General features: G+C 50.5%; 1 protein-coding gene across 2 annotated transcripts in view; it reads right to left on the reverse strand.

Moving 5' to 3' along the window:
• The window catches only part of Tup (LIM1_Isl and LIM2_Isl domain-containing protein tup), a 144,229-nt gene that overhangs the window by 14,443 nt on the left and 112,152 nt on the right, over positions 1–17,634 (reverse strand). For both annotated transcript variants that reach the window (XM_077700074.1, XM_077700073.1), the window contains exon 5: positions 3,413–3,613. In XM_077700074.1, the coding sequence (XP_077556200.1) occupies positions 3,413–3,613 (201 nt within the window). The remainder of the gene's footprint in view (positions 1–3,412; positions 3,614–17,634) is intronic.

Genomic DNA, 17,634 nt, shown 5'->3' on the forward strand with positions numbered 1-17,634 from the left:
ACAGGTGATGTAGGGACGACAAAGGAATATGGCCAGGGTACGGAGAGAAGACGTTTATTGCACGCCGACCTCCCAGTTACACGGTTTACATGCACGTATTTCCCTCCCTTTAGGTGAAAGGGGCGATGAGGCGCCACGCGCAGAACCAGTGGGCTCCTCGGTCAGGGCAAAATCCGGGGCGCGGAGCCCCGTTGTGCGCGCGCATCGCTGCGCTGGCCAGACCGGCTCGCAGCAGCCAGGGAGACTCGCTCCGTTCGCTCACAGGCGCGTACCGCACGGCGTGTTCGTCAAGCGTTAGGTACGGCGCATATGTGAGCGCAGGTACCCAGGAGCAACTTAAGGCACGGGCCTGCTGCGAGACGGCTTGAGTGCTTTCACCGGCGCAACAGATGGGCAGCGAGACGGTAGAGGAAGCGTTACATACCTTCGATGCCCTGAAAAGCGTCTCTCCCTATCCGTACCTCGCGCCGGGCGCGCTTGCGCGTCCAGGCGAGAGGGGACTCGGGTCTCGTCCAAAATGGGCCAATGAGGGGAGATTAGCACCTCTAACAAGGCGGAGCGATCGCCGCGCTGACAGTGCTTTATCGCAGGCAGCAGTTCGAATAATCTGACGGGCTCTACACAGTGGCGCCGAGACGAACCAGCCTTTCGGGAAAAGAAGGGGAAAACGCCGCGCAACGGTAAAAATCGAGCGATCGCGCAAAGGCTCGGACTCCAGGATCCCCATAAACCTTGACTATAGTCTGAATATCTGCTAGAGGCGACTTTATTACTCTGGAGAAAAAAAAAACGCAAATGAGTGTGCGGAAGGATTGCAGAGTCCAGTCGAAATAAAGCGCGGACGATATTCTAGATGTACAATGAACAATGAAATTTGTTGGTGTCATTTACGATTATATCTGAATATAGATGAATTCAGTGTATATTTTGGAAACACGCAAGCAACGTGCCATCGATAAAATTCCAAGAAAGAGCGAAAAAAGCAAGTCACTGTTTTGCTATGGCCTTGTGCCTATTGCGATCTGGAAGCTTTTAATAACACGAAAAAAAAGCCGCAAGTTACGCTTCCCCGCACTTTCCATTGGCTACGACCAACGACTTCTCGAGGAAGGCACAGTTGTTCTGGACAGAGACCCGATGTCTAGCGCTTGAAATACGATCGTATAATGTACTCGATCGGAACCAAAGAAAAGAGCTCTTTGAAACAAAAGATGAAGAAACTTCCCACATTATAAGAATAGCATACGCTTCTCGCAAATTCGCGACTAAACGCCGCCAGCATACATTCAGCTGCTCCACAGCTCTTCACAAAAGTCAGAGTGTACACCCTGGATCAATTTCTGCGTTTCGCCGGTACTACATGTATTTCGCTTGTTGGTAGTCTGCGTGCTTGCATGCGTGTCGTCAGCAGGAGCCGGTTCAATCTGTGATTCGTCATCAGCAAGAAAAGCAGCTACTGCGCAGCGTGTGCGCCATGGTGGCACATGCTATACAACCACTTATCCCTTTCGAGCCTGGCGCTAATGGAGCGAGTCACGCGCACCGCCGACGTCGCCGATGGCCGAGGGGCCGAACGAACCCTGCCTGCCTGCCTGCCGCTGGCCGGATAGTGAATAGGCGGCAAACACCACATAGGCAAGAGGGCCAGCGCCGTCCGGGACCCCCAAAGTGTGCGATTGCCTAATCACATTATTCTGGGTGACCGAAATGTAGCACTTCCCGCTCGAGGTGTGGGACAGTTTGTGAATCAACAATGAAAGCAGGGACGAAAAGTCGCATGGCGCCCGTCCTCATCTAGGAGGTGTATGTATAGACGTTGCGTATCAATGATGCTCACTTGGCGCTCCATTGATGCTGTTGCTGTGGCTGCTGCTGCCTCCGACGGAGCGTGCCCCTCTTTCGCGCTCTGCCGCGGCTTTGTATCGCGATCGTCGTTCGTGGAGAGACCAGATCCTAGTAGTTTCCCGAAGACGTGATTGATTCTTAGGGGCTCTTTCAATCAGTCTTCCTGCACTGTTGCGCGAAACTATCTCTGCGTGCCTTTTACGGAAGCCGCCTTTCTGTAGGATCTCGTGCCCTTTTCAATCATTGTTATTTATTCCCAGAAACGCGCAAAAAAACTGGCTTCTTTATGCGACGCACTTTCATCGTGAAGACTGAAGCATTTTGATGTGAAGCAATCCTCGCCTGCTCATCCCAGTTCCAACTGCCTCGCTGGGTGGGTTTCTAGCCCCCCCCCCCCCCCCCCCCCCCCTATCACTGGCTCTGCCTGTAAAGGGTGCACCGCAGCATAGGGGATATCACTGCGGTGAAGTATACTCTTACTAGATTAGTGTAAACATCCTGGGGTCCTTACCTACGGATGCACGTGAGGTCACAGCGAGTAACTATGCCAATGCATAGACTGCATAGAACATAAATACAATCATCGCAGGTGAAGCTTCTCTCTGTGCGTGCGTGCGCGCGTGTGCGGGCGTGCATATCTGTCTTTGTCTGCATGCATGTGTCCGTCTATGAGTGTGTTGCGTTCGCGTGTGTGTATTGTGTGTGTGTGCGTTCGTGCGTGTGAGCGTTCGGGTGTGACACGATACGGGCGGCAATGCAGAGGTGACGTGAAATGAAGCAGTATTTGTTCGTTGCTACACGCGAGTTCCTTCAACCGTGCTGTATTCGATGAAATCTACAAAGCCAAAGAAATTAATGAGCAGTTGTCTTACGGCGCAACATGGTGACTTCGACTGTGCGCACAAAAATAAAATCTGGAGAGTCGTTCTACGAAGTGAACCCGTATTTCGAAGAAGCGAACTTTTTGTCATTTCTGTCGTCGTGATGTAAATATTCTCTTATTAATTGCTAGTCGAATTGCTTCTCTCATATTTCATCCCGCTTGAAGGCAACGCAGTTACGTATACTGTAAACCGCCACGGCAGCTGCGCCGCTGACCTCATTCTTGGCCCTCTGCCAAATTTTATACCCGAGCTTACTATACCTACGACGCGAATCTTCACTGTTAGGGCACATACGCTTACGTTAAAAAATCGAAGTCTTTCTCACTAATCTGAATGCCAGTGGTACCTCTCGAGCGGGAAAAGCGCCGCTTGTTAGTGCAGCAGACGACACTCTTCGAACTCTCCCGCCTGCAGCGCCGCACACTGACTATCCTGAGTGTTGCCTAGCAACGCGCATTCTTTCTCGCGCTGCATTTTCCCTTCTGGGACTTCCATTGAGAGGCTTCACACTCCGACAGAACGACGTCCCCTAGCAACGCTCTTTCCTAACTGCCACCGACGCATGCCGATGGCTTTAAACACCGGCGTATTCACTTTCGGGTGGCACCGGCCCTGCATTGGCAGGCTTCAAACAAGCAAAGCGGTTGAAGCACACCACACGCTCGAGCGTAAGGCGGACGTGCCTGATTGACGAGGTGCTGGAAGTGGGGCGCCGAGGGGTCCACGTCGTTTGGGTGCATGGCGTACTCGGCCAGGGCCTTCCAGGGCGGCTGGTAGGCGTGCACCTCGAGCGGCTGCGGGCTCGAGCTGCCCTCGTGCCGCACGGGGCTGCTGGCCACCATGGGCACGCCGCGGAGGTTGCCCAGGCTCAGCGGACGCCCGTCCTGCGCAGCAAGAAGCAGCAGCAGAGATGAAATTACGCCACTTTTCACACCAGATGACAAATACAGGTTCGGTTCATCAAAAAGACTGCTTTGCCCATATAAGAATGATACCAATTCTATCGCAAAGTTCAATCGAATAACCGAGGTATAACAGAAAACGTACGAAGCAGTGGCGACTCCTCAGCCATTTTCTGGTGACGTTTGTATGACGCCACAGAATCTCTTTTGTGCGATTGGCGGGCGCGGACCTTAGCCACCGCCAAAAAACATGATTGGGTGATGTTAGTGGGCCTATCGTTTTGTTTGACCGCATCAATTGAATGCTAGTGTGCAGTTAACACGCCGATAACTATGTTTTTAGTTCTAGGCCCTATTAAGTCACTCCTTACCGTATTAAGTCGCTGTAGCGCAAAAATCCAATATTTTGGGATATTTCTTTCGTTTTTTTTTTTCGGTTAAAAACATCTTTGGTTGTTAGAATGGAGCTGCCTGAGTTACGAAATGCTAGTTCTTTCAAACCGAACAAAGGTGTATTTTAGTTTCATGGCCTTTTTAGGGGAGCAAAAAGAGACACGACGCAGAGTGAGCCGAGAGCTGCACTGCCATAAGAGGCCTTCATGATCTCCGTTCCGCATAGCATTCTGACAGGAAACGGTTGAGTCAGCTGGAAGCAAACTATACTGCCGGCTACGCTTAGCTTTTCAGAGCAAATAATTCGTACACCAGTCCAGAGAATTCGCATAGCGGCTGGCAGGGATCGGAAAGCATTATCAAGCCAGAATGCGCCAGCTGCCTCAGCTTTCCCGTTATTTTGTTTCTCTGTATCAACCGCTGCCCACATTAACAAGGGCGACTTTAGGAAAATGACAATCCACGCATGACTGGGGATAAAGTCTGAAAGTTTGCATGCTGCTAAACATCCTCAAGCATACCGGCACAGACAGACAGACGCAGCGAAATGTGTACTTGGACGGAAAGACACATAAAACGTACCGTATGACATTGCAGACCCACACGCACATACGCGGGCGTCAATTTGCTGCTAATGTGTACAGCCTGACCCTGCATCGTGCGTGTTTTATATTTGCGTTCCCTCAGTGCTTTCGCACAAGCTGCCTTGAGGAAGCGTTCAATGCCTCTACTTTCGCACGTTCGCTATCGGGGACCGTGTAAAAGTTCAAAGGCGGCAAGCCGCATCCCGAAAACTAGCGTTCCCCCGCTGGTCCGGTGAAGCTATCCAGACAAGGCGGACGCTGGTATAGAAGGTCCGCGACGTGGAGCTATCGATCTTGCCCACGGCGCACGTCTCCCAGCGCTCGCGTGCACGGGCCTCTCTTTCGGCCATCAGGTGATAAGCCCGGACGGAGCAAGTGCGCGCCAGCACGGCCGTGTTTGTAGACCGATCTCCTTCGAGGAGCATGCACATACATCCACTGCCATGCAAGCGAGCAGCCGAGCCATCGGGCTACGGCCGAGGGTTCTCTGCATACGGCGGTGCCGGAAACACCGCCTGCTCGAGTGCGTGGGCTCATGTTTTACGCACGAGCTGACGCTCGTATGTGTGTGCGCGTGTTCTTTTTTTGCCTCTTTGCGAAAGAAGGGAAGGGGCTCCCTTTTCCCCCGGTGCGACCTTTTATTCTTATCTCGACGAGGCTAGCGGCGCGGGCTCGCTTGAAGCTGCTCGCTAGGCGTTGTAACCCCGGGTCCTGCGTTTCGTTGTCGCCGATACTCGAACGCGCACTTAAGTTCCCGCGCCGCGCTGCATCAACGAGACGGGCTGAGTGGGAGGACGACAGCCGTGGCCGAGGGCTCGCCAGGCGCGCACGCTCACAGGCTGGGACGCTTTGTAACGCGCGGCAGGAGTGCCGCACGACAATGCTGAGAGGCGTCACGGCCATTAACTGCGTTTTCACGCGAGTATGTACAGGCAGAGTTCTTTAGCATTTTACCAGTAACGTGCGAAGATACCTTCATTCTGTACTTTATTTAGATGACTATTCGTTTCTTGCTTCACTTCTCTCAATGTACGTTGATCCGGTGCGGCGGTGAATGATAGCGCAGCACTGATTAAACGAATTTCAGCGGCTTTATTATGCCCTTATGCCCTCATTATTTCCTAATTTATGCCATTAAGACATTTATTTCCGAAGTCGAGAATTCGTAAATGAATTGACTTAAATCGTTGAAGGTGTATGCCCTAATATGTCTGTACAGTTGCTTCGTGAAATAGAACTGTGGATTGATTGATTGATAGGCTGTAATGATAAAAAGGCAAGACGTTCTGGTATGGAAATGGTGGGAAAAGGGGGAATAAAAAGTGGGGGAAGAGGAAATGGTTCATCGAAAAGTCCCATTCAGTCCTTGTACACTGCCCTCGAGTTCTTGAAAACACACGGAAGAATCCTATAACTGCTTTACAGTTTGTGCCCATTCCCTTAATTGAAGTACACTGAGGGGCACTATAACCATTGTCCAGTTTGCACATTTTCACTTGGAGTTCAAACTGAAGAAGGGGTCGTCGTTCACATATTAAACAACTTTAAAGAGACCATTTTTTGAAGAAAGGTGCGTTATTCCTTCGAGTAGCGATGTGCCACTGCGAACTCTCTGTATGTATTCTTTTACATTATTCGGGAGGGCGTGGGAAGCGAGCAGTTGATCTCGACCCCGGGAAAAGTGAGGACATGTCTATATTAGATGATAAAGGGTATCCACAATGTGACTGACAAAAGGGACATTTACGGGGATTGTCGGAATACGGATGAGTCCGTTAATGGATGATAAGCCGAGTTAGCGTAGACCTTATTGGCGGATATTTCTCCCTGTCTATTCGGACAATTGAGAGGCGAAATGAACTGCGGATGAAACTTAATTTTCTCTGTATCGTACAGCATTCGCTACGGTAGGAACACCCCTTCGCTTTTGCGGAACATCGCAGCGGTATAGTAGTGGCCGCACAGGAGGAATTCTCGTATGTTAAAGGGACCCTGCAACACTTTTGATAAACGCTTTCACTCTTTCCTTCGTGTCTAGAAGCACTGCGAAAGCTGCAGTTATCACCAGCACGGAGCGGCACTGCGTTATTTGCTCGTCGCACCAGATACACCTTCCGTTTCTGCTTTGTCTTTGTGGATTTAATTTTAAAGTTGCTATCGAAAAGCGTTCATTGCTGCAACTGAAGGAAAACCAGCCAACAGCCGCTACATGGACTCAGTGACGTAATTGGGGCCGTCGAAGAACGTCAAGAAAGAGAATTCTTTCGAGCGAGCTTCCAAGTTATCTGATGGGCATAGAGCAGGAATTTTTGGCTGAGGTACTTCGCGACCCCATAATCCTGGGTGTGTTGGGTGACTATGTTCTGCAAGCATTTAAGATTTCAAAAAAAGTGGAAGAAAGTGTTGCAGGGTCCCTTTAAGTATAATTCCGAACACTCGCTGTTCTTGTGGTCTGGAGAGTCGTTTTGAAATGCGCTTGACGCCTGGCGCTCCACGGGGCCGAAACATTAGGATATATATACCCCCCTCCCACTCCTTTTCCGGCCTCCTGGAAACCGTGAAAGCTAATCAACCCCCCTGTGCGAGCCGGTAATGACGACAACCATGTATGAATTTACAATCGCGAATTTACGCACTCCTATCGCGCAGCGTTCAAAGGACACGCGCGACCATGAATTAACTGCGCTCGGAGGCGGGCTCCCCCTCTTCGCACGACGCCGTGCGTGGAAGCCGGTCCCCCGGCGTCGTGTCGCTCCCGTCCCGCTTGTCCAGTGCGGCGAGAGGACGCGAGCCTGTCGACAGGCTGGGAATGCCGGCCCCGCGTATCGAACTGATCGAGAGGTCCTGCTGTGGAAACGACACGGGCGCGCGCCCGAGACGGAGGCGGGACGTAGGCGCACACGACCTCACGCACGCGGCGCGCCGAGCCCCCTCTCGTGCAGTCTCACAAGCGCGCTATCTTCCCACCGTGGCTGCCGAATCGAGCGGGCACGAGCGCCACGTGGCGATCACTTAATGACGCTCCATTGTTTCCTCTCCGTCCTTCAGCGCAGGCTTGACTCCATTTTTCGCCGCCTGTCATGCTCGCTCTTTTTCCCTGCAGTTTTTATCTCGCGAAATTGAGTTTCGGCGGCTCGTATTCAATAATCGTCGCTTTTCCCTTATGCCGGTCGGGATATCTTTCTTTGCCTTGTACCTTTGGCTGAACTCGAAACTTCGCAACGAGTCATTCATAAAATCGTGCTCGGGGGTAATTTACATCGTTCGAAAAGAAGAGTTGGCTGTAAGAGGTGATACTGGTGACCAATCTACCAATCACACACAGGCGATAACCGATAGTTATATTCGAATGCTCCAGTAATTTCGATGGCACCGGAGTTTTTCACAGAATTGCTGCTATGTCTAGCCGGAAAGCACCGAGAGAAAAATAGCACCATGATCGTGCACCACGAGGCCTAACAAAAAAGACGAAATTGTACAACGCACCTATTCAGGCTGAGGTAAAGTCTATTAGCATTTTAAATGTTTATATGGGCTAGTTCGTTCACACATAGTAGCATAAGCGCAAAACAGAAAAAGACAGTGATACGAAAGGGAGGAGAAAAGCGCTCGTCCTTTCTGACCTGCGATTTTCTTTTTCTTGCGTTTATGTTAAACGATGTCTAAAGGTCCCTTCACTATCTAAACGCGAGCATAATAACAACGCCGTTTGGGAAGTGGTACGCGTTAGCATTTGAGTCAGCCTATCCAACGCTGTAGTCGCGACGTGACTATCACTCCCAGTAAAAATTCCTGGCTAACTCAACTCTGCTTATGTGTTTTGAAGGCGAAGGCCTAGCTATTATCAAACGCTTCTTCACTTCTAAATCGTGTTTGCGTCTCTTTCTTCGCTTTCGTTTCTTCGCCTCTTGACGCGAATTACTCCCACAGGCCGCAATTCACGCGGTCGCTCCCTTACTGTTAAAACTTCCCCTGTGTGCACCTGTTCTGCTCACGCGCCGTCACGTTCACCTGTCCCGGAGCACGCATCAGGCTAGTTCTTGTTCCGCCTCTGGAACCCCCTACGCCAACCAGGCGCATTTTTCGGGAGCAGGCAGCGCTGCTGCGGAGCGTTTATGCGGCGCAGAGTGATCCACCGGAGTGGCTGCCTCTTTTGGATGCGTGCGTTTGCTTGCATGCGTTTTGAAACGGCACCGACCTTTGTTAGGCTGACGTGCCTACCCTTTGCTGTCTGTTAGTGTTTATAATGTGTGTTAATTGTCTTGTCTGAGTTTTTCAAAAATTTTCACGCATTAAAGAAAAAAATGCATGTTAGCGTAATGGTTCGCGCGCTTGGATTGTGCTCCAGAAACATGGGTTCAAACCCCAAATGAACCGAGATGTTTTTATTTATCTATTTTGTTTTTACAGTGGTGGTCATTTTGGTACCATAGGTGTTGACGGACGGCGACGACGGTCAATTTTCGCGTATCATGAAGCGTATAAGATCTTCGCCCTAAAAACATCTGTGCGCAAAAGCAAACGGTGTAAATATACATTGAGATGCATCTGCCGAAGGCTGTAGCAGCACCGAGCTTTCGCCGAGACAGGTACAGCGTAATAGATATATAGCCTCCCAAGACCGCCGGCACGAGCGCACGCATTCGTCTGCACGCATGCACGTCGAGGCGGCGGCGTCACGCTTGGCTTAGCGCCGACAGCGCCCGGCTCACACGCGTGCGGAGTGCGCACGTGGCCGGCTGGCAGCGAAAATTCGTAGCACGCGGTGAAGAGCCGAGAACGGCGATTGCACTGCTCTGCGGAACCTGGCGATACTGAGTAAAGGAGGGTAAAAAACTAAAAGAAATGTGTTCAAACAACGCCCGTGAGAAAGGCCACTACGTCGTGAGTCGGCGGAAATAATGTTCATCTTCCTTCGGGCGTGACCGCGTCGAATTCTGGGGCGTGTCCGCTACTCCGTGGCTGCGTCCATTCATATACCGCCTGTGGAGTCCGTCGTGCTCTGGAGCCTCAATAAAAGCCGTGGGAAACTTAATCCTGGGTATGTCGTCTTGCTGTATGTACGTGAGCCCTTTAGTACCGAAACGACCATAGCTGATTTAGCGTGTCACTCCGTGAAAGCAACCGACGCGTGACGTCAAAACACGCGCGCATTTTTAAATGAGATTGCTCTTAATGTGCCTCATCGTATGCTTTTTCTCACCTAGTTTGTGTCGTCGTCGAAGTAATTTAAAAGCAAAATAAGCCCTAAAAATCTCGGGGAACTATTCCTGTCACCACAAAAATACTCGAAGTAGCGTTTGTCCCGTCCGTATTCTTCTCTAATTCCCGTCTTTTTTGCGCTATAAAACATTCCCCATCTATCGTCGTTGCCGTTCTTAAGTTGAACACGAGCGTAGTTTATGGCCCTTTCACCGGCTGCCATACCGCCCCTCGTAAAGGTAGTACAGAACAAGTAATTGTCCGACAAACGGAAGCTGATTGTGTGGTCTAATTTGCTTCGGGAATTTTTCCAACGTAGGGAAATGTGGGAAAATTTTGATGAAAGCGGCGGCTGTTTTCCTCTCATCTTCATTACCTTGCATGCGAGAAAGCGGAGCACGTGTTCCCGCTCAGAGATGACATCATCTGTGTTTGTGTAACGGCGCACGTCTTTTACTACTTTAATAAAGCGCTCACTGCCCATTTCGTCATGTATACAACCCTTATCATTGCACGCTCCTATAGCGAGCTAAACCTCGACTTGTATGAAGACACCCTTTCAGCTTCCGGCGTAGGCATATTACTGCAGTGCTCGGTCGCATCATGATTAGCGAGTTCGACGTCGTCGGCTACAGCACGTGTTGGCAACAGCTTAGTCAGCGCTTTTATGCGAAGTTCTCCATAAGCGACTGGTTTACGGGAAACCGGCAAAAACTGTGGTTGATTCCCCTGTCATAGGAATCGGTAAAACACGAAAGTGGAATGTGCAGCGAAACCTGCAGCTGAGCATGATTTGCGAGTCGGAGGCTGTCTTGTGGGTGTGCTTGGCGAGCGACGTCCTGCTGGCGGGTCGCTTCGGCCAAGGTGTACTGGCGTCATTTCCGTGACGGATATGACGTCAGGGAAATCTTGGTGTATCCCGACATAAAACACTTTCGTGTTAAAATCTAAAACCCGAAAACGAACAGCCCGAAGTATAACGTACACTTTAGTACTAGAGGTTACTTCCCCGCAAGAAGACCCTGTGTGCAGGGGTGCACCCTTTACAGGTCGCTTGCCTCGTTGTACTGGCGTCACTTCCGTGAAGGATATGACGTAAGTGAAATCTTCGTGAATCCCGGAATAAAATACTTTCGTGTTAAAATATTGCGCCACAGAGCAAGCGTATCTGTAAGCACTGCTGGTGGGATGCGCAGCTGAAGTGGGGCTGAATGCTAGGCCATCAAAATCTACTAAGTGAAAGACGGAGGCCAAGGGAGGGGGGGGGGGGGGGTGCAGACCGGCGTCTCACGCCCCCTTCAGCCGTGTGGCGCAACCACGCGCTGATCGACCTTCACCTGTGATCCGCACGAGGCGGAAGGCACGGTTCGCGCCGGGCAGCCGGTCTATCGATCGCGCCTAGCGGCGGCGAGGCTTTGCCATCTGCGTTCATCGACCGCGGCCCCGCCTCGACATGACGCCCCTTTCGCTGGTCAGGGTGTACAGGAGCAAAAAAAAAATGGAACCCGAGTGACTATAAACCGAGAGCATATAAAGACCCATCAAGTTTCTTTCCGTGTACTTTATGCATGCCGAAAGTGTCGAAGATTCTTCGGCTGCCGTGCTGCGAATACACACGCTTTCGGCAATGTCGCGTTGCCTAAAAAAAGCTGCGTAGAACGTGTTTTTTTCACTATCGCTGATATTTTAGTAAAGCTAGCTCGTTCCAAGCATTGGGATATAACTATAATGCTAATTTTTAGGTGAACTATATAATTGCTTTGATCTCCCAATGACCTTAGTAAAGAATTTCTTGGAAAGAGCATACACATACCTCTCGCTTTCGCGATAACGTCTGTGATAATCTCACCGCTTTGCAGGAAATGTAGATATCATTCGCAGAAAATTTGAGTTATTGCAAGTGACGTAATCTGTACAGGCACCTAGTTTTTGCGAATTTTCGTTTTGCAGCACGTTCGGCTCACTTGGTGCCCTTCAGACTTCTTCTGAACTAACAAAACAAAACTATCAAATGTTATCTCGTGTTATCACGAATTCGCAGACCTTATGTTGAATTCTAAATAAAGGAATGCAAAATATGAAAATCCGTGCGCAGTTATTGGCCGGACATTCATTTTTACATGCAGAGAGTGTACCTGCCTAGGTGTAGCCGTAGTCATGATAACTTCACAATTATCGTTTTATTTGCCATTCGATATGCCAAGTTCTAGCTCCTAACTCTACCTTCCCGCTAGTTCTTTGTTACAGCTGTCCACACATGCATCCACATCGATCTATTAACCGTTCCCTCACAACTTACCTCACCAGTTACATAAATCAAATAGTGCACTATAAGAAAGTTAAGCGCGTAAAGACAACGACATGAACGTTTGCCATTAAGCCCTGTTCATTTCCTGCTTTCTGCACCTCGCGAAATAGATCGCTCACGAAGTCTTTCAAATTTTCTATCTCCATTAAAGCCGTCAGATATTGAATTCAGCGATAAGGAGTCGTTCGCCGTAATTGAACTGCACATGAGTGTGTCACTGTCACGTCCGGAGTGAATTGCAGAAGGCATGGGGAGGAGTAGGTATACCGTGGTCCAGGTAACTTGTAGCTTACCGCGGCTAAGACCGATGATTGCTCTTACTGCAGGTTTGGTAGTGCTACTTTTTGAGGAGCCTCATCACCCCCACCTTTCAATCAGTCACTGGTGCGTGACTGAGAATTGGTTGTGCTTCAGTGTTGACGCTCTACAATGTGCATTTATTTTACCGTGTAGCAACGTTCTCAGGCACCATGTAATGCGTATCATTGAAAGTTCGGTTGCCAAATAATTCCAGCTCTACGAATAGAAGCACAGCGACTGGCACAAACTTCCGCAGACTGCATGACTTGGTGCTCGAGCACAGGACCTTGCCGTCAAGTGCGAAACTCAGATCCAGACGAGTCATTTCTTTGTCACTGAGCAGCAGCTATAGTTTTGTAAAACACGCACACTGAATTACTCGCAGGCTTCTTGCTTGTTGTCCCATATGTGAACACCATGATCATCACACGAGAACGTCAGTGAGGTACGTCTAGTACAGTGCTGCGCCCTCTTTGCGCGCCACCTAGTTCAAGCAGGCTGGTCCTGACGCCGTCGGGTCTGCGCGCAATGAAAACGGGCGCTACAACGGGAGGCGCGTGTGCCCAGTCTTGCACAGAAGCCGGCGGCGCCTCTCGGAGCCTTAAACGGTCGCAAATTGGCCCCGGTCGCAGCCGGGGACCCGACCGCGGCAGACGGCACCCACCAAGAGCCCGACGGGCCAACAAACGGCGCACACGCGCGGCCTCATGCGGCGAAGAAAAGGGGACTTACTCGCGCCTGGTTTCTGCCAGGTGGCGTTGTTATCCGCTGGGGAAAATACCTTATCGCCGGCATCGTAACAAGCGCGGAGACGCCCCGCGCGCTCCTTATCTGCCCGGGGCATCGCCGCAACCCCCCTGTGCTCGTTCTGCCGATTCTACAGCCGCCCCGGGAGGAGGGGACGAGCTTCCCGTATCGCGCCGACCCATCACACACCGCCGCAGAGCGCTCCAGCAGCAGCCGCAGCGGTGGTTGCTGCACGGGATCGCCGTTCGTGCGCGTGCTCAATCCGGCTCATTTCTCCGGATTAAGAGAGCCGCCTATCGGGATGATGCTGGGGATGCGCAAGGCCGCGCAGGGAGAGGTGTTCCCGATACGCCGATAGGGGGCGCACGAGGGAATTGGGGGGAAGCGGCGGCGACGGGCAAACAGATGCGGTCCCGGGGCTGGCGACCTGGACGGGCTCCAACGGCAGGGGGGTATCGCGCCGGCGAGGCGGCGTTTCGGGAAACTCACTCCCTAATCGTGTTTGCGGCCTCCCTGGATTAGCCGTGCGCGCGCGCGCGCAATCCTGCTGCGATACAAACGCGACGCACGTGGCAGTTCCTGCTGCCTCGCTAACCATGCAGCCTCTCGCAGTCCCCCGTGTTTTCCGCTCCCGCTTCGATGATCCATATACAGGGGGACCTAATTGCGATGTTATTGCGCGTTGTGCCGCGAACGTTTCTTTTTGTTCTTTCGTTGCGTCAAAAAGGCGCATGTCAAATTTCATTACATGGCAAATATTCCTGGATGTAATCTTAACATGCCGAAATTATTATTATTATCCTCTCCTGGAACGTAGTTGCCGAGCACTACTTGTGATCCAGTTGTAAACGACATACAAAGCTATCCCGTGACACGTGGGCAAAGCAGAAAAAAGGGCGAATAATCACTCCATCACATTTATTCGGACAATTTCTTGTAGACCATGTCCTTTTGCCTAGAGCACGCACTGATAATCAGCGCTAACTGTGAGGATGTACATTATGCAGCAGTCGACAACTTTTTTCGTTCTTAATCGTCAAGGCAGCCGCGCAGAGATATGCTGCGGTGAGCCATACCGTACACGCTCCCTAATATGAGGTCAAGAGTAAACGAATTCGGAAACTGGTACAATTTAATTGCCTATTTATCTCTCTCTCTCTCTCTCTCTCTCTCTCTCTCTCTCTCTCTCTCTCTCTCTCTCTCTCTCTCTCTCTCTCTCTCTCTCTCTCTCTCTCTCTCGTGTTAGGCGTAGTTATTTCTTTCATTCTGGTAAATACATTAACAGGGACCACGTCTTTTTACTTTGGAAAATACCAAGTGCAATTAATGTGAATATTTCAACATACAGGGGTTCGAGAACAACGTGATACGCCACAAACTGTCCTTAAAGGCCAACTGCACTCAAAATTTCGACTTCTTGAAAACCCTATTTCCGTATAGTCTGCTTAAAAAGAAAGCAACATGCAAAATACAACAGCTGAAATACGCACGTGGACGCCGCAAGCGGCCAGCAAGAATCGGCGATTTTGAAACCGAAACCGAGGAGAGCGCGGCCATTGCAGTGACGTTGCAGCCGTCCAGCGAGCGGCCGGACGGTCACCAGTTCGGGAGAATGTCTGCGCGCAAGCTCTACGCGCGCACGGGGCAGCAGAGCTCGACCGGTTCTCCCGCTGCGTGGCTGGCCAGAGGAAAAAGGCACCGTAGGCTGTAACGTCACAGGCGCGTCATGGCTGTTTACGCGATCCGCCGGCAGGTGCAGAGTGGTCTGCGGCGGAGCCTTTTTAAACGCTTCTGACTGATTAACGAGGCGTTTCACGGGGCTACCACTTGTGTCTCAGCTTATTTGGGGGTACTTACTACGCATTAAAAACAAATTTGGCCGAGGTGAAATTTGAGTGCAGTTGGCCTTTAACAGACTTCGAGCTAGTGGACATTTTGAATTGTGCATGGTGAAGTTACGTCTCTTCATGAAGCGCTCCAAACAGTCAAGGAGTTGGTACAGCTATTTTTTTTAGCTTTGAAACTTCAAAGTCGACGTGCCTAAATTATTAAAATGCGGTTGCGCTTCCTAAATTTAGATATTGTCCAAATAGCTCCCCAGATGCCGCAAGAGTATATCTCGCGGCGAAAATTGTGGTTGTCCAGGTATATAAAAGTAATAACAACCATAAACAGAAAACAAAAAAGGAGCAATGAAAAGAGGGATGATAGGAGCAACGCTTGGTGGTAGAAAGTAGGAAACGAGCATCCAGTATCAGAGAACAAACACGGGTGGAAGTCATCACAGCACCAATTAAGGTGAAGAAGTGGACCTGGGCTGGGCATTTAATGCAGAAAACTGACAACCGGTGGACCATCGGGGTAATGGAATGGCTGCCAAGAGGCGGGGCTGGGAGCTGATAATCCTTAACTCGATGGAGGGATGAAGTCACAGAACCTGGAGCTAAAGAATGGACTAGGGCATCGCAAGACATGAGCGGCTGGAGTAACAAGGGAGGTGCCTTCGTCCTGTAGTGGTAACATACATGCTGATGACGATGACGGCGGTGATGATAAAGACGGGGAGCGGAAGGAACGCAATGAAAAGCAAGCAAGGATAAAAGTAGAATCCTCTTACAGAGGCGAAAAGCAAAAAATGCCCGTGTGTACCAGATTTCGGCGCACGTTAAAGATCCCCAGGTGGTCAAAATTAATCTGGAGCCCTCCACTACGGCGCGCCTCATCGCTTGCGTTGCGCCGGCGCGTTAAACACCACAATCATCATCATCAGAATCCTCTTACACGGACAGAGAGCGCAGAAATTTCAATATGAAACATTTCGTTTTTCTTGCTTTCTATATTATTACTTATCATACAAAAAACTGTGGCCCACAATATTCTATTCGACAAAAAAGAACACTACAGCATACGATATTATAGAGTGAGGTAATCGGTGCTAGCGCTCGTTACTCTGTTTATCGTGTCCCTGTCGCGCTGTTCTTCGTTCAAGATGCTAGCCTAGAATCGTTATTCTGCTGCATGTAAAGATAACCTCCCAGCTGCTGTTGTGCGTCATTCCTTACTGGTAGATCTTCCCGATATTTTTTTTTTTTTCTGCCCTGTCAATCGACAGTCCAAATGTTGGTGCTAGCTTTTCTCGCGTGTTGTTGCGGCTGCATTACGGTTTCTTGATTTTCTTCCTGCGATATGGGAAGCTGTTTGCGTTGTCCGAAGCCGCTCCCCGCGTGATGGCGTGGCAAATCTGTATTCCATAACGACTCAATAAATTAGCATCCTTGCCAGCAAGTATAAGGCATGCGCCCTGGCGCTCGTCCAAGGTGACCCCGGCCGGGAGGAAGGGCTCGCGACGCGTGGCTGCTAGGCGATAAAGTGCGTAGATACCGTCGCACGTCACCTTCGAAAATATTGTCAGCGGAAGCGCTTTGAGGACGCACTCCTCAGCTCGCGGGACTCGAGTCCTCACCGTACGTGTGTTTGGAAAGACGATCTGTTTGTGCTTTCATCCGCACTGTTATTGGCCGCGTTTGCCCGTCTCTTTATTGCCTTCTGGTATCACAGCAAAACAGGCAGAAGCTGTTCAAGTGTTTTGTTACACATCAGTCGTCGACGGTGTCCGTTTAAAATCGCATTTTGGTTCTCAACCGTGTTCGTTTACTCACTGTGTGTTGTTATGCAGCTGTATGAGCGCGTAAACGTCGTCCCGTTCTTTTATCCAGCGAAATGAGCCGTGTAGTTGCTTGTTACGAAATGGCATACGGGATCACACATATGTGGATCGCAGTCATGTGGATCACACTCATGTAAATTCTAAATAATTACACTTTGTGAAAACTTTCGCAACTCTCGCATTCCGCTGTTATAGAAAAAAATTCACGCATCTCCACGAAGTTAATCATGACGAGTGGGTGAAGCACTGGGGATCGTTCTTACGGTAAATCACCCGTGGCAGTGCCCACTCGCGCATGTAAATGAGTGAAAACGCGTGTGAACAGTATATACAATTCCAATCCAATCCAATCCGATACAATTCAGTTTAATCCAATCGTATCCATTTCAATCCAATCCAATGCTCCTCGCGCATGCGCAACACTGGGTACACGGACGCCAAGCCCCGGACAAAGCCAGGTCCTGAGGTGCTTTGCCCCTAATAATTAAATCGCTCTCGCGGCGTCTGTGTTGGTCCCAGTGCGTCTCGTTTATAGATCAATGCGCTCGGATACCGCTGACGGCTTCTGGCAACGCACTTGACGCTGTTTGTCAATGGAGTCGTTATCGTCCTACGCTGCTGCGTATCGAGATCGCGTAAAAGGCGTGCGTGCGGGCGACCTTGGCCGAGCACCGCGGTCGCCCTCTGAGTGGCGAACCACTTCTCAAACCTCGGCTGTGAACGAGGCGTGAAGCAGTCTCTTCTATCCCCAGCCTTGCCACCCCCCCCCCCCCCCCATCCCCTCCTATTTCTTACTTCAAAT

Source organism: Haemaphysalis longicornis, unplaced genomic scaffold, assembly GCF_048455015.1.
Source record: "Haemaphysalis longicornis isolate Haplotype H1 unplaced genomic scaffold, Haemaphysalis longicornis Haplotype H1 scaffold_2, whole genome shotgun sequence".
Lineage (NCBI taxonomy): Eukaryota > Metazoa > Arthropoda > Arachnida > Ixodida > Ixodidae > Haemaphysalis > Haemaphysalis longicornis.